The 25,106-nt window shown below is 33.2% G+C and overlaps 4 protein-coding genes across 4 annotated transcripts in view; 2 read left to right on the top strand and 2 right to left on the bottom strand.

Moving 5' to 3' along the window:
- Positions 1 to 4,779: 4,779 nt before the first annotated feature.
- On the bottom strand, positions 4,780 to 8,816 carry TRIADDRAFT_55647 (uncharacterized protein; the record flags this gene model as incomplete). Its single annotated transcript, XM_002111494.1, has 7 exons — positions 4,780 to 4,884; positions 5,817 to 5,873; positions 6,124 to 6,531; positions 6,676 to 6,732; positions 6,872 to 7,303; positions 7,512 to 7,568; positions 8,661 to 8,816. 7 exons carry the CDS (start codon positions 8,814 to 8,816, stop codon positions 4,780 to 4,782), a joined length of 1,272 nt encoding a protein of 423 aa, XP_002111530.1.
- A 5,317-nt stretch (positions 8,817 to 14,133) lies between these two features.
- Positions 14,134 to 17,829, top strand: TRIADDRAFT_35841 (uncharacterized protein). Its single transcript, XM_002111989.1, has 15 exons — positions 14,134 to 14,235; positions 14,573 to 14,613; positions 14,877 to 14,962; positions 15,173 to 15,225; positions 15,362 to 15,464; positions 15,656 to 15,781; positions 15,956 to 15,991; positions 16,117 to 16,220; positions 16,317 to 16,397; positions 16,480 to 16,524; positions 16,609 to 16,721; positions 16,919 to 16,984; positions 17,123 to 17,210; positions 17,300 to 17,362; positions 17,448 to 17,829. Exons 1-15 carry the CDS (start codon positions 14,158 to 14,160, stop codon positions 17,583 to 17,585), a joined length of 1,221 nt encoding a protein of 406 aa, XP_002112025.1. The 5' UTR covers positions 14,134 to 14,157; the 3' UTR covers positions 17,586 to 17,829.
- A 1,375-nt stretch (positions 17,830 to 19,204) lies between these two features.
- Positions 19,205 to 20,416, bottom strand: TRIADDRAFT_23576 (uncharacterized protein; the record flags this gene model as incomplete). Its single annotated transcript, XM_002111493.1, has 1 exon — positions 19,205 to 20,416. One exon carries the CDS (start codon positions 20,414 to 20,416, stop codon positions 19,205 to 19,207), a length of 1,212 nt encoding a protein of 403 aa, XP_002111529.1.
- Positions 20,417 to 22,299: 1,883 nt separating this feature from the next.
- TRIADDRAFT_50201 (uncharacterized protein) overlaps positions 22,300 to 25,106 on the top strand; it is a gene marked incomplete at both ends in the record, with an annotated part of 10,046 nt that continues 7,239 nt past the window's right edge. The window contains 7 exons of the mRNA XM_002111988.1: positions 22,300 to 22,391; positions 23,632 to 23,743; positions 24,073 to 24,174; positions 24,325 to 24,375; positions 24,541 to 24,600; positions 24,708 to 24,902; positions 24,998 to 25,051. Of these exons, the coding sequence (XP_002112024.1) occupies positions 22,300 to 22,391; positions 23,632 to 23,743; positions 24,073 to 24,174; positions 24,325 to 24,375; positions 24,541 to 24,600; positions 24,708 to 24,902; positions 24,998 to 25,051 (666 nt within the window). The remainder of the gene's footprint in view (positions 22,392 to 23,631; positions 23,744 to 24,072; positions 24,175 to 24,324; positions 24,376 to 24,540; positions 24,601 to 24,707; positions 24,903 to 24,997; positions 25,052 to 25,106) is intronic.

The raw sequence follows: 25,106 nt of genomic DNA, 5'->3' as shown, positions 1-25,106 counted from the left end.
TATTCGAATCCAAATATACTGTCTTCTTAGTACCAGCACTGAAATGAAAGATTATTACGAATATTATAGTAAGTACAGCGTTTCCGATAAATAAGTGGGTTTAGACTACAACTTCTATTGGCTATTCGTATGCATACATGGAGATATTTGTATAAAAAAGGATAAATGACGATAGATTAAAGTAAGATTTTATGAATAAAGTTTTAATATATTGTCTTTATCTAACATCAATTGTAAATATGCGAAGTTATTTACTATGATGCACTATTTTTAATTATAGTATTCATTTCAATTTTTAACACGGTTTGCATTGTGAAAGTTCCTTATTTAAATGTTACAAAGCCTCTACCATATAAACTTATAAACACTATCATCGTGTTTGCAATGATATTATTTATTCAATTGTACTGGTAATTATAATTGAGATTCATGAGTACAAGGTATTCAGTCATAATCAGCCATTTGAAGGTTATATCTGCGCCGTTAAGGTAATTTTAAATTATAAAATATCAAGGTAGGAGTACCTTCCACACCAATAATAGCTTTACTTACTATAATATTCAATCAAATGATGACCTATAGGAAGTGAATAAAGAATTAATAAATTATGTCTATTGTTGTTAGTTGCTAAAACTCATGAACTTTAGTAGATTGGCAGTGAAAAGAAATGGGTTTGTTAAAACAATGTAGCCATGCTTTCAATTAGTGAATAAAATTTTGGGTAATATTCTTTAGGATGGCTAGTATACCAGTAATTATACATTTCAAGACTTCATCCATTACAATATATTAGCTGTTATTATCTTTTCCCCTTTTACACCTTCGTCTTCGCAAATATGGAATAAGTTTGAGCTTACATTTAAAATTTAGATTGATGCAATTTTCTTTGTTCTTAAATCCCTCTCATAATTTAAATATTCTATCGGAGTATGTGTTTAAATGTACATTGATTAATTTAATTTAATATTAAAGCTCAAAAAGTGTTGAACGAAGTAAAATAAAGAAGTTTCCATCAAGGATTATTATTGACAGTATATCTATTCAATGGTATTTTCAAAATCGTTTTAAAATTACGTTTAAAGAAAGCATATACTGGGAATTAATTTTTTCGAATATTGTACGAATAATCTTCTCTGTAGACCTTATATATAATATAGAAATATAATGAACAGGCGTAGCAGTTGGTGGTATATTAATGACTCGACATTCAGTTTAATATCAGATTAACCTATTTTCTTTTGATCATTTATATTCAGAGGTTGATATAATGCAAGAATCGTACCGATAATGGATGGAGGCAGAAAGTTATTCTCTATTTAATTATTTGCACCATATAAAAATATGTTATCCACGATAGACATCAAAACGGACTTGCGATAATATGACCATTTTCACACAAGAATATAGATAGTAAATTGTTATTACCATTGCTTAACTTACGATAATAATTTTACTACTATCGGAATGAAAAATTAATTCATAATATGGATATAGATACTAGACATGATCCAAGACCTGTCACCTATACTGTTTGCTTTTCAGACTACAATGATATTAGATTATAGCTGATGTAACCGGTGATATGGTTGATGTTATAACATATACTATTACGGCTTAATGATTTATTAGTACAGCTTATGTAATTATGTTGGGTGTTCACCCTTAACCTCGGAAGTTTTCCCTATGTGGTATCATAGTCAGTGAATACCGGACTCTATCTACTGATAGGATAAGACAAATTTTTCCAGTAGAGTACAATTTTAGAGGATAGTAATCGCAATGGTAAAGGATTATAGCCGATTAATATGGAAGGCTATTCCTCGAATCTGTTAGACGTAGATGGTAAGGCATACAGTACTAGCTTTAAATATAAATTGAGACTGATAGGGTGTGCACATTTTAAAGATCTGATCTATTCCGAAAGAAGTAATAAAGGATAAGAATTTAGTAGACTTTATTGGTATAATTTAATCATTTTCTCTAATCCAAGGTTAAATATGGTCCAAATACTGATATACTTAACTTCTTGTAGGCAACTTGATAAAGGTTTAATTATTCTGGTGCTTAATGAAGATGATAACCTTAATATGTAATTTCAGGATCAGTTTTGATCATTCTTTTAACCCATTAGCATAAACCTTTTACTCCTATCCGATAAAATAAGGCAAATTTTCGAAACAATTATTTTTAAGTCGAGTTTGGCGTTTGTAGCGAAGCTAATGCTTAGGGCCCATAAGAAATCAGATTCTCTGGATTGATGAAAACTAATCTAAGCTTTATTACAATAAAACTAAACCGTAACTGTATCTACAACAACTGACGAGAAGAACTCCCGATTTACTCGATGCACACTTATAAATTCCAGCGCATGACCTGTCAAGGAATGGTAGTAACACATTATCATAACGCTTAATATATGTGTTTATGCTTTCATGTGCTAAGCACGGGGATTAGATTACTATATCCTGCTAGAGCACCAGCAGCTAATCATGTTAAACTACACGAGCATTGCATCTTATTGTAGCACATATATTAGTAACTTCGGTACTAATTAAGAATTCGATTTCAGTACGAACTCGAAACAGTTTGACCATACATAACGAGGCCGTATATTGTAAAAGGATCGATTATCAAAAGGGCTCCTCATTCTATAAATTTATCCAACCTATCGAAGAACAGATACGTTGTAGATATTCCTATTATTTCTCTTCTATCTCTTCCAATTATTCTTTTCTTGTACCTTATAACAAAGTAAAGTTAATTTTCAAAAGGATCATTTTCAAAATATCTGGAACTGGACCTATTCATCGAGCCCATTGGAGTACAAGATATAAATACTACTATTACTTTTTCGTCTATCGACTCCTCCACTCGTCTTTATACTTTAATAGCTGTTATTCTATATGTGTGTACGGCCATTTGAATCTGGTTATCAACCCTATTTACCCACGACGGTATTGTAATCTTAATGAACCATAATTATAACTGAGATCTGTACCCGGTAATTAACCTGTCATCTCATTTCAAGAAGGCGGGAAGATCCACTAATTACAATCTTTTATTTTAAATCTGAATGGGGGCCAAGTTATGCTAACAGAGCAAGAGAATAGAATTTTCTGGACAATCCTACAGTTCATCTGAACTGTGAGAAAATAAACCAACCTAACCTGTCCTAGCATGTTGTCTCTATCTTGCTATTGAAATACCTTTGATAAATAGATAGCGTTGTAGGGGATTTGGAAGGAAAGTTTTCCGCTCGATGTTCTTAATTAATGCAATCCTAACACTATTTCTACCATGAACGAGTATGAAGATATCCTGTTTTGGGGGGCCTGGGGATGATATTTCAAATACAAAGGGATTCTAAAGGTAATTCTACGATTGTGAGAAAATGAACCCAGTTCGTCTATTTTTTTCTTCCATTACCCCAAATACAAATTAATATCGGTATCCGATTTTATTAGGGTTTCACAATTCAAATAAAGTTATGTAATCCAATGACGTTTTATTTTAAAATCTTTACAAGGGTTCTACATGTACCTTCGTAAAGTCTAATTGAGCTTGGTCAATACTATGTATTCGATAACGGCCATAAATGTTAGCAAAGTCGCTGTTAAAAGTCAGGCCAATCTATTGGAAATAGGGTATTGCTATCAAATAGCTTTAAGGAAAATTTTTGTTTTAAAATTCAATCTATTGCTTCTACAACTCTAAATTGAAGATAGCAACCTATTTATCCAATAGGTACTTTAATTACGTCTGAATTCTTTCAACGCTGATATTACAAATCCTTTTACCGATTTTAACGCTATATCTACAAACTGTGTTGCAAAATGAAGACTAACTGCTTGAATAGTCAAAGATATGTGTACGTCTGCATAGATTAATTCTTATTTTCTAAGAAATTATACCCGCGATATTAAGTAATCAGAGAATGGAATAGCATAAAATATTCATAATCTCATCTAGATAGAATTTCAATAATACGTATTTAATAAAAGATATAGCGTCTTCACTTTCTTTACCATCATAGATTATACCTCTTGGTTATCTTTAAGACTATTTTAATACTCGTACAAGTTATAACCATTATTCGTAATTTATCTACTTAACAATACAAAATATTGAAGCTGGGACAATTGTTAATGGATTAAATGACTATGTTTCGATTTAAATGCCAAGATATTCTATCTACGTACTGTCATAATCGAGCTAAAGATTTTGAATACGTTCCTAGATAGGGTCTAATGATCTTACCGTTAATAAAGTAACGATCAAAGGAGGTAACTGAAAAATCCTATTTGAAATTATCGAGTTGACGACTAGTATTTTATGAACAAAGAGACGTCAATAATGCACTGAGGCTATAATTCATTTATTAACGATAAGCACTCATAAATATTAGCTCAATAATATATTCTAAGTTTAATATCCCATATCCAACTATGTATTTAAGATATCGTTAGGCTAAACCGCCTGCTTGGTATTACAGTATAGGATACATGCATGATTAGATTGAAATAAATTACAAATGCAATTTTGTAGATTTTCTTTTCGTGTATTACCGTAGATTAACTAAAATGGAATGAGATCATTACAGTTCAGAAAGATATATAAACATAGATTATTTCGTCTTTAAAAAGACTACAAGTTATTTATTCACTTAGGATATGTAATTTATCATTAACACTAGATATTAATGCCTCATTCCTGGAAAGAAATAAACGAAAAATAGGGAATGATGTCTTCAAGATTAGTGAGAAACGAATGAAAGATTTCTCAGTTTGCAGACTCTCTTGAGTCCTCCTGTTCATTATTATCTTCATTAGCAGTTAGCATGTTCCTTGATCCCATGTCTTTCGTTAGTTTTCGTGTATTAGTAGCCTAGAATTGATCAGAATCCAAGATTAGGTGAGATTGTTTAATCAGTTCGAAAATCGACGAATTTATCGCATTTTTAAAATTCCAGTTTAAAACTACAAGCATGATGCAGTAATAACAACAAATATCCAAGTATCCCTATTATACGATACTGGTATATATTGAGAATTAAAGCAGTCCTTAAATCAAAATACTTTTCCAATATTTACCATAGTCGATCTATTTCATAGCCCAAATACACCATAAAAAAGAATGACGATAATAGATACGAGTATACGTATTTTCCTAAATTATTCTGGTAGCTTAGATTTAAGATATTATATTGCGAATGTATCTTTACATACAAGTATATTGGAATGCTCAGTGCTATCAACTAATACTAAATTAAGTCTACTGATATTCTTTAAATCTTTTATAAATACTAGTGAAATAGTTGTCTACGTGGAAATCGTTTCGCTTTACGGACTTAAATGTCAACGGAGATCAATAAAAATATGAGTCAGGTCATGAATCTTTCGATGCTGTACCTTTGAAGTAGGAGTTATTTTGCGACATGTAATATCGTTTGCACAGGCAATCTTTATGGCTGAGAAAAAGGTAATGAGGAAAGAAATGATGGCAGCACCTATGATGCAGCCGAAAGTAATTTGAATGGATAATCGAATGGTTATGTCACTTTTATACAAGCGATAGTACTCCATGCCAGTGACTATCATATTATTCAATAGCAGCAAAGTAGATAAAATAGATATTGCCACGTAAGGTATGTTCTAATTAAAATAAGAGAATGATATCTTTGGTGAAATTTATTAAAATTTTTAACTATTTAATATGTGCTCATATATGTACAGTAGATATACTCGTATTTATCTTTTTTATTTATGATAGACTTCTAAAACAGTTGTATACCATGTCATTGCTGTCTTTCTACTTACAATTTGAACAGATTTCATCCGGTTAAGGCTTACGCCAACTTTAGCTGCTACAATGACCTAAATGCAGAAATGAAAACAGAACGATTAAGCTTCAGCTATTGCAACAAACTCTCATCTTATGGCGCACATTATCCTAAGTGAGAATTTGGACTTAGCCTATCCATGGAATACTGAAAAATATGATATTTTTTAGCAATCCACGGTCCAATATATTCATCTTCTTATTAGATTTCGGTTTGATCATGGTTATTATGTTTTTCACATGCAACACCTACTTAAATCATCATTAATAGTATAAAAAACTTACCCAACTAGCGGTAGAGAAAGTACTGAAAGAGAGGTGTTGAGCTTTACCATAAAGCATAGCAGCGACTCCACTAGCCCATAAAAATAAGGCAGCCAAAAATTGGATAGTGCTCAAGACAGTAGTGAGTGAGCATAGCTCTGGTTTATAACTTTGTTCCGCACGTCGCTTTTTCCATACAGAGATGACATTAAAGAAGCCAATATTCGACGTCAGCTTTAACGTAATATAAAACGAAGTTAAAAATCCCAGTACCAACATAACAGACACGCATATGAATAAGGAACGAATATTGTCCGGATCTTCATATAGAGCTGCTGCTGAAGTATTAAGATAGGCAAGAACATTGATTCCGATTGTTGAAATACATATTAAGCGGCTTACGCGCGATAATATGCCAAACCAAATCATCTACATGGGAAGTTTAAATTAATAATAATAATGTATGAGTGAGTATACGTCATTAATATCATCGCTGCATTATATGATTATAGTTTTAAATTAATTATAGTGCAGAGGAAATTTTATTCATACAATAAACCAAAGTCTGCCTACCCCTTCGTCAATGTTTTTATGCTCCGAAAGAATTCCACAAATGCTGGTCACACATAACTATATAAGTATTTTAGTTATTTATATAAAATTGTATTAATTGAGGGTTGATAAATATATCCATAATAACAACAAAACAGGCATTTAAATTTCGAAATTGAAGTCGAAGTAATTCATTATCTTTTTAAGAAAAACTTACTAAGCTGCCAGCATAAAATGTCTGATTACTGTATAAACCTTGAAACAAGAAAAGATCTGCCAGTCCAGATGCGATAAGAACACCGCTACATATTAACTGAAATATGGCTACATTTCTAATCTTTTTGGTCGATGAAAGACGAAAGGCTATTTCACCCTCATTAATGGATCTGTCACTATTTTGTTCCTCTTTTAAATCAGATAGCTTATGATAATGACGACTGGTTATAAAATCGGTGAAATATTGCATGGCAATGTAAACGGAAATGATGATTGTAGATAGATAGAAAAGGACAATAACTGCAAAAATGGCGATAGATTGACGAGTTGCTAAATTCAATCGTGGAATAGTAGCATAGTAGTAGATGGAAGTAAAGATGGATATCGGTAGTAATGTTAAGGTATGAATGTTGAAGATATAAATAGCAACCAACTAGAACATAAAAGCAAAAAAAGAATTAGGTGAAGGTAGAACGATTAGATTTGCGTATCGTATCTATAACTAAATGGCATGGAAACATTCATTCTCACTTCAAATTAAAAGGCAAACTGGATACTAATCATGAATATCATTTTGCTATATCGAAATCAAATTTATTTATTTCTCTATGCTATCTAAAGCAGTTTGTAAATAAACGTACCATTGCATTAGTGGGAGTAAAATATTGAATGATAGAAAGAATCCCAGTAATAATCATCTATAAAATCGGAGAAAATAAATAATTTAGATCTTTTCAAGCCTTTTTTATTACATAATTATCGATAATTTTGCAAGAATGAGATTAAGAGGAAATAAAGCTATGCCTCAAAGATAAAAATTTGGTAATTTTTATCAATAGTTTATTATACGGATAATCTGTACTCGTTATGTTAACGATCCACTGCAAGTTAGCTAACGGTAAATTTTTCTCGCATGCTGTTTATTAAATGAATTTATTGATAGGCGATCAGGCTTGTAATGTTGAACTTATTCGCTATTTTCATGATACTCATGCTACTCAATGTCTAATAAAAGATTATAAATAGATTTTCATCGTGCAAGAGTACGGTAATAAAAGCATTTCAGCTCACTACTGTGAGTTATGCTACTAAGGAAACTGTTTTAGCATATCTTTTTCTACATTAGAACTAGTCAATATTTCAATCTACTTTAAAATTATGAATCTTATTCTTAAGCAATTCTAATTACAATTCATAATGATCATATAGTACAGTAGTTAAAATGCTCGTATTTTTAAGGCATCAGAAACGAAAAAGTAACAATAGTAGTCTTTGTCAAATATTGACAGAAATACGCTGACGATCTGTCTGCAGTTTCTGCTGCTATACCAATACTGATTATAATTATTGGCCTACTATGAGTAAAAACGCGCTTTAAAAGTATTATTCATGTTCCATCTGAAGTTTATGGAGTTTCATTTCACTCTGTGAAGTGAAGATTTTAACTTCTACCGGCTAGGTAGCTAAGAAAAGTTTATTCAAAAATGTTTACGATCGGTATTTGGATGTATTGAACAAGATCGGTAAAAAGGGCAGCATCCATTTGAGTTAGGTAGCATAATTGTAATCAACTGACAATGACACCATTTCAAGGAAATGTTAATTGCCTTCTAACTTATAATTAGCTTAATTTAGATGAAAATGATAATCTACTTAGAAAAATAAGTCTCATCTTTATTAACTAAAAGGAATCTTGATTATAAGTTAGTAATCGAATAAAGGTTTAGTCATTAATTGATTTTACCACTGGGAATGTTTTCGATTTTTACTTTGTCTGAATGATTCCTTACCGAATTGCCAAGAACGGATGGAGTAGAAAATAAATCTGTAGGATTAAGGCTTTTTACGATGAAGGCTATATCAATAGTTGCTGATAGAGCCATAACAGCGTTACCAATTCCTAGCAGCAAAAGGAGTAAACCTGTTACAAAGTAAACGGCTGCCATTTTGTAGGTCATCCGATAGTACCAGTCACGGGTATAAGTAAAAATGTTATAGTTGATTCGTTGAAAGGATTAACAATATGGAAAACAAAGTCCAACTTCTTCTGAAAAACTAATCCGTTTATGGAAGTAATATTAACTTTAAACCTAGCAAGCTGGAAGAAATGAATAGGATTTACTGTATACTATATAAAAATGGCAGATGAAAACTACGGATAGATTGTAGAAATAGATTCTACAGGTGATTCTCTACGATCAACTCAATAATTATACTCGTTTGCCGCAGCCAAAACTGCGATATATAACGGTATCTAATTTTATGGCTTGGATCGCACTACTAATATCGCTTTTAATGTCGATATAGTACAGCAATATCGCGATTTATGGGTTTACGACTCGGAGTAAACATGTTGGTGGCACCAATTGATGGCTCGGAGTATGAATCATTGTGTGTATTGTATCGAATACTATTCAATGTTTTTACGACATTGTCTGTTATACCGATGCAAAATTTTATATTAATAGTGGAGCGTATGCAGCTACTAAATGATACATTATTCTATGCGGCTTTCATGTGATCTATTGTATCCCTTGTAATCTTTTATAATTAGTTCCTTCCTTTTATTTTAACTCTAACAATTAATTAAACGACAAATTAACATTCATTGGCTAATGACTGTAAAGTATTAATTTGGGTAGTTGCAGTACTATGACTGCAGTAGCACTTTGACGTGAATTTCTGATTTATTATTCTTAAATGTAAAACTCTGGCGATATCAGTAAAATACAGTTATAGCGATCGTTGATCTATTGGAGCACCTCCATAATACGATTATCTAAGTGAGAAGCTTAATATATGGTTACCGGGCTCGAACTAGTGCATAAGTATATTGATCATAATTAATAAACTACCCTATCTTCTAGTTTATACAGAGTTTTAACTAACAGGTTGCTCCCTCTTATTTTGATATATGATATTACTGAATGAAATACAGTGTTTCCATCTTTAATTTCATATAATGAGTTGTCGATATCATAATATAAGTAATTTAATGCGAGTATATCAAGTTCTCACAAGTATACCGATCCTACTTTCCTTGTTTATTCGTTTTTTAAGATGACACGGTTAAGGAAAGCTACACTTTATTTAGTAAAATTTAACTTCGATATAACAATTACATCATTATTCTTGATACTACGAGAAAAAATTAATTGTCAAATTCTAGAATAAACTAATATGTTAATAATAATCATTATGTGGCATAAGCCTAATAAAATTTTTCTTTTAAATTAAATTGCTTTCATGCCAGTAAAAATGTGGGCAGATGATACATTTTATCGATTGAAAGTTATATTGACCCTAAATTTATTAACGTAGAATAAAATACTAAAATGGAATAGTGAATAATGGATATCTGCACGGTACGCTACTAACGGTAGCGTGAACTCCTGTGGTAAATTAATGAAATTAATAAATTATACTAACTACCGGGTATGTGCTACTGATATATATAATTACTTCCTTAAATGCATTGTCATCAAGAAATTACCAAGGTAGGATAGTTAATTCATTATATAATTATGAATATATGTATAGTAACGTGAGTTTAGTATGCTTGGATCTACCGAGTATATACCGCCGTTATTGATATCGATAAATGAAGTGTATTAGCTGATTGTGCTTGTAGAAGCTTTTTTCGCATTAATTCATCCTTCTAGACCATAAGCTCCGGAAGCAGAGTTGTATTTAGCCTGAGTATTAAAGGCATGTAATTTTTTTTCTTTTAGCTAACAGTATTGAGTTCAATCATTTTGTGCCGACGCTGTGCACATTTACAGTAAATTGACCAAGCATCAGCTGGTAGAGACTATAGCTATTAGTAATCGCATTACCCTTGTTGTCCAATGTCCATATATCCAGCCACACAAGTAAGCATTTTCTTTTACTGCATTTCTAAGTATACGGGCTACTCGATTATAATAGTCTATTTGTTATTATTGGAAATCTCTTTACCGCTATTGTCCATATGTACGGTATATTCGATTATAATTATAATTTACCTTATGAAAATAAATTGAGTACAATTTATAGCCGTTCCAAGTATTTCCAATCAAATACAAGCCGAAATGGTAAATTATGTGCTTATATGATTGTAATTGTTGTCGAAATATCACTTTGTAGATTCCCTTTGTCATTATTGAACACTTTTTACCGCTATTGCGTCTATACGAGTATGTAATCCTATACTTGTGCATGCAGTCTGTACAAGCAGACTTGCATCACTGCTTGTAATGACATTTTGAAAGGGGTAAAGATTAGCATAGTACCTGTGACAAAGAATGAAACATACAGCAATGTTAGAATGATCAATTCTGCAAACACCCTACAGCACAATTCGCCATCGAGGATATAAAAGCTGAGAGTTTTAACGGGGGGTTTCTTGAATGTCTTTCGAATTTGGTAATAAATTAAATGCAATTGGCAACCACTTCAAGTATATCCAGTCAAATACTAGCCAATAATGGCAGTAAAATACCAAATTATGTGCTTATGTGATTGTTGTCGAAATGTCACTTTGTCGAGTCTATTTGGTATTATTAAAACTCTATACGGCTATTGTCCATATGTCTAGTCCAACAGGTAAGAGAAAGCTCTTTCTTTTACCTCTATGGATGCAGTAACATGGACTGTTAAAAAAGACCATACCTTTATAATAGCCCATAACAGTCATTATTCGCGATGTATTACTTTATAGAGTCTAATTGTCACTATTGAAAATCTCTTCTTGACTATTGCTGTCCATATGTACTTGCCGATCACTTTTTAATAATCAATTTTCTCCCATCTTTATCATTTCTAATGAAATAGAGTTAAAAATACGATAGTGTTTACTTAACCTCCCTGATGTACAACAGTATTGGCAGCATTGTAGGAACATTAATAATATGTTTGGCTAATTGAAATTCTAATTAGCTTGCTCATTAATTAACAAATTAATTCTATGGGAATTAATTCTAATAGGAACAAGTCAAGTTGTCCATTAATTAATCCGACACTGGCTAACGATTTGCTGTAGTCTGTTTCGCATCAGCTACCCATTCACGTGTACAGTATTATACTGTACTGTATATTGTAGCACAGGACACTGCCCACTGAACCGAACCTTTCTCAGGTCTAGTATGAACTGGTTGTCGACTGTTACAGTACGTACTTTACTCTGGTACTGTACACTGTACACTGTACAATGACAAGTGAACCGCTGAAGACAGGTGACACCGCTTGCCATTGTCCCCAGCCATACAATAGACTCGAATTTTTGGATTGGTTTGATACCCTACGCTACCCTCTTGGCCATCCCGAGTTATGGTGCAGATGCAGTCTTGGACGACAGTAGAAAATGTATCAGAAAGGAAAAGTCGATACGCTGCTGACTAGAAGCCAACATAGCAGATGGCCATGCTAGACTCGAGTCCCAAGTGTCAACTAGGGGACTACCGACGTGACCCCTTCACCCTGGCCGGGGGTCACTACTCAGTAGTCAAATCCCGATGGAAAATTAAGCCATTTCATCATTGTTGATTTGGATAATTTTGCAATACCAGCAATCAATCAACTAGTCATTAACGATCATTTATTAACTGTAAACTATTTATCCATTTTTCCCTATTTGGCTTGATATCCCTGTTCCAATACAGACTGATGAATCAATAATGTCTTCTGACAAGACTAATGATAGCAATGATAATACAACTCTACGCCATCGGAAATCGATCGCTGGATTAGGATCAGACGATGTACTGCTACAAAAGAAAGCTGATGATCAATTACTACTGAAAAAATCAAAGCTATCCGATAAACCGTAAGTGAATTATAATTGTATCATTTCATTTGCGTACATGACTGGAGAAGGATTGCTTAATATTCCATCGATCAAGAATAATGACAACAATAAGAAAAGGATTATACAGACAGTAGTTGTCGTTATAGTGATAGAGTAGCTAAAGAATGTACATCTCGGATGTCTTTCTTACATGTGTTATTGTACGCCTATTGCAGCCATGAAAGGTGCAAATTGCTTATGCGCTCTACTGATGATGTCGATTCAACCAATTCGACGCATTGAGAAATGATCTTTCTTTCTCTCAATCATTCTATAATTATTCCCTTGGCGATCAAACGAGTACGGTACTGTAGGGTAATGAATCATCCATCAGCTCAAGATGCTGAAATAGAATAAACAATTGATTTAGAACGATTTACTGACAACGACGACGTCATCATAGCCAAATTGAGCAAGATTCAAGCCTAATGGCTCAACCATCATCTTCCTCTTATAAAATATCGTAGCTGAGCTCGTAAATCATGGATAGAACCATTGAAAGTAAGCACAGAATGCACAATACAACCTTGCAATTAGAGACGGAGTATTGACAATGTAACGCAGCAAAAGGTCATGTTATTTATACCGTGCAAGACGTGCCACATTCTTTGCTTAATAAAAGGATATCCAAAATAGTACCTGCGGTGTTCTATACTATATGAAGTGGTTGCAATATCCAGTAATCCTTTTAAGGAAGGATGCCCACTATCGTAACTGTAGTACTCTGTACGAGTTGAAATAGTTAAAATAGATCAAGAAAATCACGATTGTAATTGTAATAGACTGATGACGAACAAGCATCAAGGCACTGACAGGTAACTCAACTTGTGCCATCTACAGTTATCCAAAATGCACCGAATCGAATCAATTTTGCTTCTAATGTTATGATTAGTGTGTTATTGACGTTTAATGTATTATTTAATATGAATCACATAAAGTACCCCTTCCCTTAAGGGTACGAGAACTAATGATTAATATTTATGTATTACGGTACTGCATAACTACGCGTCTAAAAGCAAAAAATAGAAAGATTATGAGCGTCAATGAAATAAAATAATATCAATTTTTACAGATCTACAAAAACATGACTGCTACTCTAGGCCTCACTGGCCTTATGCGTATCACATACGTACAGTGCACTACGAGTATACTGACCAGGATGCAAATTGCACATTTTGACCTCTTACTTTATTCACCTCGTTACAACAAGGATTAGACAAATACGATCATCTGTACTGCTGGATCTTGCTGAAATCTTACCTAAGATTATCGTGTATTAGAAATTGCGTTAATACCCTAGGCATCAAAGCTAATTTTATTAACTTGACATGATGCAGCAGAAACCAGTAATGGATCAGTCTACGTGTTCTTAGAGTAGAATAATTCGTAAATTTATTGCCATTAATTTTAAATTTTACCCTTACTGAATTAATATTTATCATTTTTATTGTAGGTGTCATATTATGCAAGATTCTTATCTTCATACTGGCTCTGGCTTTCAGAATTATCGTGGAATTATTAATTTAGCCATCGTTCTCCTGGTGAGTCGGTCTTAGCGCTATCGTCTAGTATTGATGAACATCTACATTGTTCATTGTATAATCATAGACAGAAATCAAAATACCATCAGTTTCAGCTAAAATTTGAATTAAATATATTAGCATAGTATAATAAAATATGACATGAGATTTATCCAAACCGTAATATACGCGTATATACTCGTATGCGCTACAACCGCGGTAATATTCGATTTCTTCTTTATTGATGATAATTGATAACAAGCCTCAGTAATAAACTGTCTATGTCTTAATGAATTCAAAAATACGTGGATAATAAATGGATGATATTTCCTTAATATTTGTCATCTAACTGTTCCAGATATTATCAAATATGAGGGTAGCTCTGGATAACTTATTAAAGTAAGTATACAGTAGATATCTATAAAAATACAATGACTGCGTATGCGTAGCATCGTTTGTCATAGGCAGACTATTGATTATGTTATGTGTACATAATTCAAGTGTGCTGTTCACCATTCACGAATACTACTTATGCTGTATACACTGTAGTGATAAAGGGATTATTTAATACGATTGGATGAAATAGATATACAAGATATTTAGCCTTTAATCTTTACTCTTGCTAACGATGAAAATGCGGTATCACTTCAACTGCTTATTAGATATGGAGTTCTTGTGGACCCAACACAATGGTTAGAATATCTAATTCGAGATCCTCACAACGTACGAGCACTGGCTTTGATTAGCTGTTAGTAAAATGATAGACCGACTCTTTATAATTATAGTAATTGCTTATTCATTGTACAGTGGTCACAAAATTAACAAAATCAACCCTAATTTACCATGAAACTGCTATTGTACTAATATTAATCAATGTAATCGCTAACATATTATAATAATTATGATATATGTTTAAAGCATTTATGGTCATCGTATATTTTATATTCTCTATTTACAGTTAGTAATGTCATGATTCTGACGGCATATATCACAGAATTAGCCCTTTCTAAGGTAAAGGATGCAATCTAAATTCTCTTAAACTAAATTTTAAACGCATCTTTTTCTACATATGGAGACCTAGAATTCGCTCACTGTAATAGCTAATTCTTTATTTCAATTATTGTAATCGGTCTTATTTATCCCTTAGTCATATATACAGGAATCACTTGGCTCTGCTCTACACTTTATCAACAGCTTTTTTATTTTAATTATTCCATTGGTCTACGTATTTGTTTATCAACCTACGCCTAGTATGTTTTAATAATTATAATTAACCAAAAAAGTGTTTAAGAAGTTAAGAAACTATATCAATGTAGCGATTATCAATTATTAGAAACCAATAACATATCATCTTGTTGAAATGATATAATTAAAATGATATCTTTTTTTGCATTACCTTCTTTCACGAAATATTAATTTATAAAATCACTGTATCCTCTAGTTTGGTCATCGCTTGCTTGCTCTACGTATAGCATGGCATTTATTAAGCTAATCTCCTATAAAGATGTCAATAGATGGTGTCGTAAAGATAAAATGTCCAAGAAACAGAAAACACCTGATGTGCAGAGTTAGTTTAATTAATTCCTAACTACGTCAAAGCTAACTATTGACTATATTATTTGCTAGTTAAGCTTTACTATTGCTATTATTCGTATTATGTAGAGTAATTGTAAAGGTTCATAATTATATTGATATATATTTTTATTAGTTCTTAAAGCTGTCAAAGACGTTCATCCCAAAGATTTAGTTCAATACCCGAATAATCTGACCTTAAAAGGTATATAAATACCATTACGATCTTTTTAAGTTATATTTGGGCTCTTGTTCATAGAATCAAAAGATAGCAAAGCATTGATAAAATTTCTAATCTTAATTTCATTTCATTAACGCATCTGTTTGTAGATTTATACTATTTCATGTTTGTTCCGACTCTTTGCTATGAACTTAATTTCCCTAAAACACCTTACATAAGAAAGAATTTTCTACTTCGTAGGATAGTGGAACTAGTAAATATAAACGTCTTTTGCTATTTATAATAATTAAAACTAATTAATCAAAATTATTCCCTACTTTTAATACTGACCATTAAAATGTTTTTGTAGGTTTTATTGTTACAACTTATAATGGGGTTAATCCAACAGTGGATGATCCCTGCAGTCGTGAACTCAATGCAGCCCTTTGATGTATGAATCTGAATATTTTATTCTAAGATACGATCGAGATTCTTCTTGCTAATGAATAGATTATTGCATTTTTTAATAATAGGAAATGGACTATTATCGTATGATTGAAAGAATGTTAAAATTGGCAGTAAGTTCATTATAATTGTTGACTTTGGGTTGAGTGCTGTAATAGTTAATTTACGTGATACTTATCTATTCATTTTCTTGATAGATCCCAAATCATTTCATTTGGCTGCTATTCTTCTACTGTTACTTTCATTCCTACCTAAATATTCTAGGAGAAATTACGTATTTTGGTGATAGACAATTTTATCTAGATTGGTGGTTAGTTAAATATTTAGCAATCTACCTTTAACTCTATACAAGTAGTTATTTGATTAAATAGTGCTTTTAAAGAGACCGCTCAAGTCTTATCTATAGAGTAAAATACATTACGGATTAACTTTGTAAACTTATTAGAATATACAATCATAAATAAAGAGCTGTCATAAGTACATCTGACTTTATTGCATACTTTGAAGGAATGCTGAAACTATTCCATATTTTTGGCGAACTTGGAATATTCCAGTCCATCGTTGGGCAACTAGGTAAACGCTAATTATGAGTTTACCTAAGGATTGTTGTTTCAACTTTTTGGCATTTGTTATTGTAATAGTCAATCAATCTGCTACTGTTATAGTATCAATTAATAATATTAAGTAAAGCAATGTTTTTGATTTATATAGGCACGTTTACAAGCCAATGCTAAAGGCTGGTTTTCGTAATTCACAAGCTTCAACAGTGGTTTTCTTGATATCAGCATTTTTTCACGAAGTTAGTATATCTCTTTAGTGGTGATATTGAATTATTAAAGCGATACTATCTATTGGTCTAATTTGTATCATTCGTCACCATATTAATAGTACCTGGTAAGTGTACCGTTAAGAATGTTCAGATTGTGGTCATTCATTGGTATGGTTGCACAGGTATTACAGAAATCAATACTTTTCGGTATTTATATAATTGAGAACGTTCATTGTTAGTCAGCTAAAATCTTAATTTGAATTATAGATTCCTTTAGCTTCAGTTATCTCGCGATTCCTCAGTGGTAATTATGGTAACGTTGCTGTATGGCTTTCGTTAATTCTTGGGCAACCCATTGCTATACTGATGTACGTCCACGATTACTACTTGGCAAATGCTGCATAAATATAAATATTAGAACTCAGTATAATTCTAATTTCGTCAATAAATCCAGTTTATGTCCTATCTGAATGTAATGCGATGCTTGTATGCCAGGGCTGGTCTATGTTTTAACCTGGCATTGGCTATCTATAGAAATAAAACTTTATTGAAAAGCCGATATCTGAAATGATAATAATATATAGATAGTAATACCCTTTACTCTAATTAATAATTGTAACAATACAAAATTTGCACTATCTTATCAATTAATTATCATAGCGGCAGTCAAATAAAGGTGTTCATTTTCAAGTATATGGTTGTTTCGGTTTTATTGTGTTTGTTAAGCGTTGATCCTAGTACCATAGTATTGCACATGATTTCAAGGTTCAAGAGTGTGATAATGAACTAATTAATCCTCACAAAAACTAGTGTAAAACTTTTACGGGAATTTATAATCTAGTCGCTGCATTAAAATTTTACATCAATATAGACCGATTAAGATGTAATCATATTAAACTATAGATGCAAAAAGTACTGCATACTTTTTGTATCGTGTTAGCTTATTGTTAAGAGCATCTCTGTTGTAATATTGCATTGAATCAACCATAAAATTATAAGTCTTTATCATATAGCGTATGCTAACAATATCATCTATGAGTAGTTTATCAAATGATAAAACTATGCAAAGTTGTACAATCATAATTTCTATATAGTCATAGATAAATCTAATGGTGTCTTATAATAATGACTATAGTTAAAGTGAATAATTGTGATGAAACTGATGAAGTGCGCAGGATGAGCTACTACATCAATAATAAATACATAAATGTAAAGGGTACAGTACACTGCGCACAGCCATGTGTGCCGACCCGGCTAATAAACTTAATTTTAAAGCAAAATTTTACACATTAAAATAGCGTAGGCTATACAAACTTTCGCTCTTATTATGATGTAGTAGTTGAGTAAGTACCGTAGTACGATTGCGTACAGCATACTCTTTACTATGAAACAGTTGAGCAAAACCCAATATTGCATTTATACTGTACTTTTATATATTTATTTTCAATTTTATTTCATCCTTATGTTTTTATTTTATAGCTTCAGCCGTTCAAGAAATGTTAGGGCATCTGTCTATACGGAAGGCCGATAGTCTAGTATTTTTAACTCAATTAGGAGTATAACCAGTTATTATTAATACATCACTATAATATATGTATAAAATATATCAATACCATAATAATAACAATTTAGTTGCAACTGTTTATGAACAATCCCATTTCAGACAATGTGTTGGTAATATGATATAAATTAATTAACAAATGAGGTATAATTCTTGCGGCAAAATTCTTATAGCATCAGTTCAGGCACTTAAAATGATCAATCATGACCATAAGTTCTCCTGATGAGAATGAGTAAAATCTTTTTAACGTGTTCAACTGCTCACTGCTTGGATTTTATACTGATAACATAGTAAACTTGATTCTTTCTATTCTAAATTTCTTTTGTTGCCATAACATGGAAGATCAACAAAAGTGCTTGATAAATTAACGATGATACGATTATGCTGTACTGTACATTGATTACATTTCAGTCCATATAAAAATAGTTATGGTCATGTTAATAATATTAGCGCATTTCTATTTTTAAGAATCAACTTTAGCATCATTGAATTCTTGTATAATTTGCTGGCGAAATTGAGGATCCGTAAAGATATCAATGGCAACTAGTGCCATCGATTTTGCGGCAATTAACGTCTTTTCGTGAGCAATAGCAGTAGCAGAAGCTTCAGTAAATGCACTACTATGCTTGGGAACCTTAGTACCAATATCGAAAAAAGGATGTATTGATGGTATCAATTGTGAAATATTACCCATGTCTGACGATCCGGCAGGTAATGTTAGTTGCTGAGCATAACTGGGAAATTGAACACCCAGACGAGATGCATGTTGTTCATATCGGTTTGCCATGGAGAGATTATTTAGCATACAAATATAGTGATCATTATGAACTTTTCGATATTGGATATCGACAGTACATCCTGTAGCGGTTGCAGCGCCACGAAAGCAACTTTCACATTTGGCTAGCAAAATGTGAAGATCTTTTTCAGACAATGCTCTAAGATAGAATTGCATTTGTGATTGATCAGGTATAATACTAGGTAATTTACCTCCATCGGTGATGATGCCATGGACACGCCATGTAGGCTTAAAATGTTGTCTCATGGCTGAGATAGAATTATAACAATAAACAGCAGCATCGACAGCATTGATCCCATCCCATGGGCACAATGCAGCATGGGCATTTCTGCCATGATAAGTTATACCTATATCGAGCATAGATGCTAAATTGGAGATACCAGCGTCAAAGGAGCTCCCATGAACCATCATAGCAAAATCAACACCATTGAAACAACCATGTTTAATCATGGCTATTTTGCCACCGAGGCCTTCTTCAGCAGGTGTACCGTAAACAGTTAGCGTACCAAAGTCACGACCCTCATCGATCGCTTTCATAGCGGCCTGAATGCCTATTGCAGCGCCGATACCAGCTTCAGCAATCAAATTGTGACCGCATCCATGGCCAATTTTAGGCAGTGCATCGTATTCGCAGAGGACAGCGACATTAGGACCTTTGCCACATCGTAACGTCGCCTTAAAAGCGGTTTCCAAGGCGTAATGTTGTTCCACTTGGAAGCCTTGTTTTGCTAAAAATGAGGTTAAAAGTTGATGAGCAAAAACTTCCTGATGTGCAATTTCAGGTTTAGCATGTATTTGTTGATTGATAGAGTATAAATCATCGGCATGTTTGTCAATATTAGCGGTAGCTAACTCTCGAAGCTTTTCTACGTCGGCCATTTCAGCTTTGAAAGATATTTTGCAACGATTAGCGATCACTGCCCTTACGTTAAGAAGGAGTAAACAGTGCAGTACAGTACGGTACAGTGCAGTACAGTACAGTATACTGTAGTACAGTACAGTATACTGTTTAATAAGGGATTCTATTAAAGGACTTTTCATACTGTACAACTGACAGGGTCTACAGTGTACAGTTGTAATCCGCTGTCCGGTACTGTAGACTGTTCACTGTACACTGTACAGTACTGTCAAAAATGAGTATGAGTATTCTGCTGCTGGTAAAAATCGAGCAGGAATCATAAAGTAATAATAATAATATTAGGGATTAATTAACACTAGCCTGGCCTACGGACTTGTCACGAGTTATCAGAAACTTCTAAGGACTTCTAGCGCTATGTTGCATCTGTCGAAGTAGCAATACACTAGCGAGATGAAAAAAACCCATGCCAATACCGACTACGCCATACAATACAGACTATAATACTGTATCACTCAGAGCTGTATCAGGTGATCAGGTGTACTTTCATTTAGTACAGTACAGTATTGTATAGAGAGACGTAAAGAGAGAAATTTGGCTCAAATCTCAGACAGACAGACTATGGTACATTTGCAGTACGATGAACGAATGGAGCAGAGAAAAGGACGAGATATGGCTTCTATCAGTAATGATAACTACTGTCCTGTAGAGTGCACAGGACGACTAATACTTTATGAAGTGTTTGGCTAGGTTTTTTTTTTTTCCCCATAGTTTATTTATTATTGTCTTGGCTAACACCGTGTCTATCACGATCCTATTTGTGCCTATAAACTGTACAGTTGATTTAAGAAAGTCTAGCAACTGTACTGTACAGTACTGTATAGCAGTAGAGTAAAATGAGTTAACAGTAGTACTGTAAATTGTACAGTATGAAACAAAATGATGGAGTCGTCGACTGGGAGAAAACTATTCCTTCTTGTCTCGATTCGACTTCATAGTACAGTACAGTAAAAGCGTACAACTACTTTCATCTATGACTCTACTATCGTGGCTGCATTTGATGCTTACTGCATGCACGATAGTACAGTCCAGTGTAGAATACAGCCATGGTAGAGGTAAAGAGTTGCGCTTGGCTGTAGGCAAAATGGCAGAAAAGCTCCTTTCTACTCCAATGTCCATACAGTACAGCGTTTTCTACTCCAATCTACATACTGTAGAGTACAGTGTTTTCTACTCCAATCTACATACTGTACAGTACTGTACACTGTACAGTACAGTACTGTACAGCGTTTTCTACAGTACTCCAATCTACAATGTACAGTACATACTGTACAGTACAGCGTTTTCTACTCCAATCTACAGTACTGTACAGTACAGCGTTTTCTACTGTACTGTACTCCAATAAGCTTTGTGAGCGATTGGTGACCACGGTTACGGGTGACGAGCATGGTTCAATTGACTTCAATCGATTGGAGTTGAAGAGAGTGAGTGTACTCAATCACGGCGATACACTGTAGGATTTTGTATGATAGTCCGTCTAGGGAGAAGGCCGACAAAACTCGACTGTATCCCTCCATGCAGTCGAATCCTCCTAGCGTAGCGTACTGTACATCCAAACGCGTCGTGGCTTCATTTTGACTACAGACTCTTCGATACCATAGCCAGTACTGAGTCTACTTGTAGGCACATTAACCGCCAACGACTATACTGGACTTTCGTTGATCGTCGTCATTGCCAGACCAACTCCATAAGCGGGAAGAATTGAACAATTGTCTTCAATGGTTGTCTATTTTAGCCATTTCAACTCTCTCCATTGCCATTAGCCTCCATCAAGTTCAGATCGTTCTTGCCAGTACTCCTTCAAGACTATTTTCAAAGCGGAATCGCGAAGGACGCCGTCAACAAAATGCCTATCAGTCGTGCTCGCGTTTACGCCGATGTCAATACGCATAAGCCACGCGAGTACTGGGATTATGAATCTTACATTGTCAACTGGTCGTAAGTATTAATATAACTTCCAATGATTCGTCAATGCAATCTATTCCAATGCTTGGCGAGCTATCATTTTACCTCTCTTGTCCAATCTAGCCTATTGCAATAATTTACTAGATACTACACGTTCACTAAGACATCCTTTGATAGGCCATTTTAACCGTATTTTTACACTAGTTGACGAGTAGTTGATGATTGATCCAGTCTAAACAATAGCCCTACAGTCAACTGCATCCATGGATGCACTCTTCTTGTCCCACTTGTATCCAAACCAATTTGGAAAATCCAGTCTATACCCCCCCCCCAAAAAAAATCAATCTTAATAGCAGATAGCTTCAAAGATCAATGCTAGCCAAGTCAATATTCTTGACTTTAGTTATTATTTCAAAGGCGGTAAAGAAATGATTGGGGAAAATTGGAGGTCTACACACGGTGTACTGTAAACCAGTCGCTTGACGTACTCCTACTCTGCAGTACAAAACTCGCTAACATAGACGTACAGCATTGGTAACATCACCGTCAAAATAGCGAGAACCCTCCAATTCTTTCCAATGAGCCAATCTATCTTTCTATCCATCATTCTTCCTTACCGTCATGACCATGCATAGCGATTGATATTGACTTTAACGTCGTCAACTAATCTTTTTTTTTAAATCATGACATGCAGTTACTCTTCATTGACTAAAGGTTGTCAACTTAAAATTCAAATAAAGGCTATCCACTTCAACGTTAATAACGACTACACTAGCAATAGACATGGATATCGACAATACTAGTTATACAAGTGAATAGAATAGCAATGTCTATACTTTTCTTATTTTTCATCTTCCATCATTGAGTAAGACAGTAATAATCAATCATGATAATTTCTTCCAAAGTATCCCAATAAAATTCAAAAAAAAAACCAATGCTGAACGTTTCATGATACATGCCAGTTGGGATTGCCTCCATTCTTTCACGTTATTAGACAGTATTTACCATAGAGTACAAGCAAGATATAGAATACACCATAATTTCTACTTGTAATGGATCCTATTACTGTCATTTACTCCCTGCCTACTGTAAAACTTGTTGCAAAAAGAAGAAAAAGAATACTAGAATCCATTATAATTGCTTATAGACAGTACAATAAAAATTGAATCAATCCTCCTATTTCATTTTGTAAAGTATAAATTAAATCAATCGTCATTATTTCATCTACAACGAATAGTTTTACTCATGACTCAAATGGTACTTTTTTTTTTAGCGATCAAGATAACTACCAATTAGTTCGAAAACTTGGTAGAGGAAAGTATAGTGAAGTTTTTGAAGGAATTGATATTAGAGACAATTCGAAGACGGTTGTCAAAGTTTTAAAGGTAAAATGAATACTGGCAGTAGAAGAAATAGCTCTTCAATATAGCTATTGTAATATGCGGAAACTCAAGTATAGTTTAGAATATGCTTATTGATAAAGAATCATAAAATGCTACTTTCAAATCTATTTTGCATATTACCTTTTTCTATTCACTACTTGCTAATTGCCGTAGTTCATACCTAAGTATGTTCACATAGGACGCGGAAATCGATTATCAATGACAATTGCAATAGAACCTTACTTCATAACAGAATAATTGCAATTTCTTAACCGCTCGATCAATTCATTAGCTCATTTTTCTTGTTATTTTTATCATCTTATTCCAAACAGCCGGTAAAAAAGAAGAAAATTAAGCGTGAAATTAAAATTTTGGAAAATCTTCGTGGCGGCACGAACATAATTACATTAAGAGCAACAGTCAAAGATCCTATGGTAAGCCCTAGCAATCAATTTCTAACGTAAAAGTGATCATCTACGACATAGTACATATTTAGCTGAAGTTGGTTATTCTTAATTGAAGATTGATCTTTTTAATGCAACATGTCCAACGTTGATGTTATCCTTTGATCTACATTTTATTAGTCTCGCACTCCCGCTTTGATTTTTGAATATGTCAACAATACGGACTTCAAGGTACTGCAATAGTTTGAAACTTTTTGCTTGATTATATAATCTAACATTGGGTACATCTTTATTCACTTACAATTAAAAACTACATTCGATTCTTGTGCAAAGCTTCACAATATATCGTAACATAGAAACGATAATTCTAATTGTAATTTTATAATTTGTTAACAGCAACTATATCAAACATTATCGGATTACGATATACGTTATTATTTATATGAATTGCTTAGGGTAAGATTTAGATCTGTAACTGATATGATCATATTACTAGCAGCTATGATGGTTCTTGACATGTTGACTGATATTTACTTATGTTTTAATACGTAATTTTCTTGTAGGCTTTAGATTTCTGCCATAGTATGGGTATCATGCATCGGGATGTTAAGCCACATAATGTAATGATTGATCATGAACATGGCAAATTAAGGCTAATCGATTGGGGTCTTGCTGAATTCTATCACCCTGGAACGAGTTATAATGTTCGCGTCGCATCTCGTTATTTTAAAGGACCTGAACTCTTAGTTGATTTCGAGGTAATCGAGTTTAATATAAAAACTATAAATTTATGCTATCCAGCTTGCAATATTTCTGAATGACATTAACATGAACAATTATTACAATTTATTAGGAATATGATTACTCATTAGATATGTGGAGTTTAGGATGCATGTTTGCTAGTATGGTAAGTCATANAGATTGTTGATTTTGATCGAGAGATAACATTTGTAAGTGTAATG

This window comes from Trichoplax adhaerens, genomic scaffold, assembly GCF_000150275.1.
Source record: "Trichoplax adhaerens TRIADscaffold_4 genomic scaffold, whole genome shotgun sequence".
NCBI lineage: Eukaryota > Metazoa > Placozoa > Uniplacotomia > Trichoplacea > Trichoplacidae > Trichoplax > Trichoplax adhaerens.
This window is presented reverse-complemented; position numbering and strand designations above follow the sequence as displayed.

Coding starts and splice junctions, on each gene's coding strand:
- TRIADDRAFT_35841 (XM_002111989.1), top strand. CDS start 14,158: ATGCAAGATTCTTATCTTCATACTGGCTCTGGCTTTCAGAATTATCGT. Junction 14,236..14,572: donor ATTTAGCCATCGTTCTCCTG/GTGAGTCGGTCT, acceptor TAACTGTTCCAG/ATATTATCAAATATGAGGGT. Junction 15,782..15,955: donor GAAAACACCTGATGTGCAGA/GTTAGTTTAATT, acceptor TTCATCCCAAAG/ATTTAGTTCAATACCCGAAT.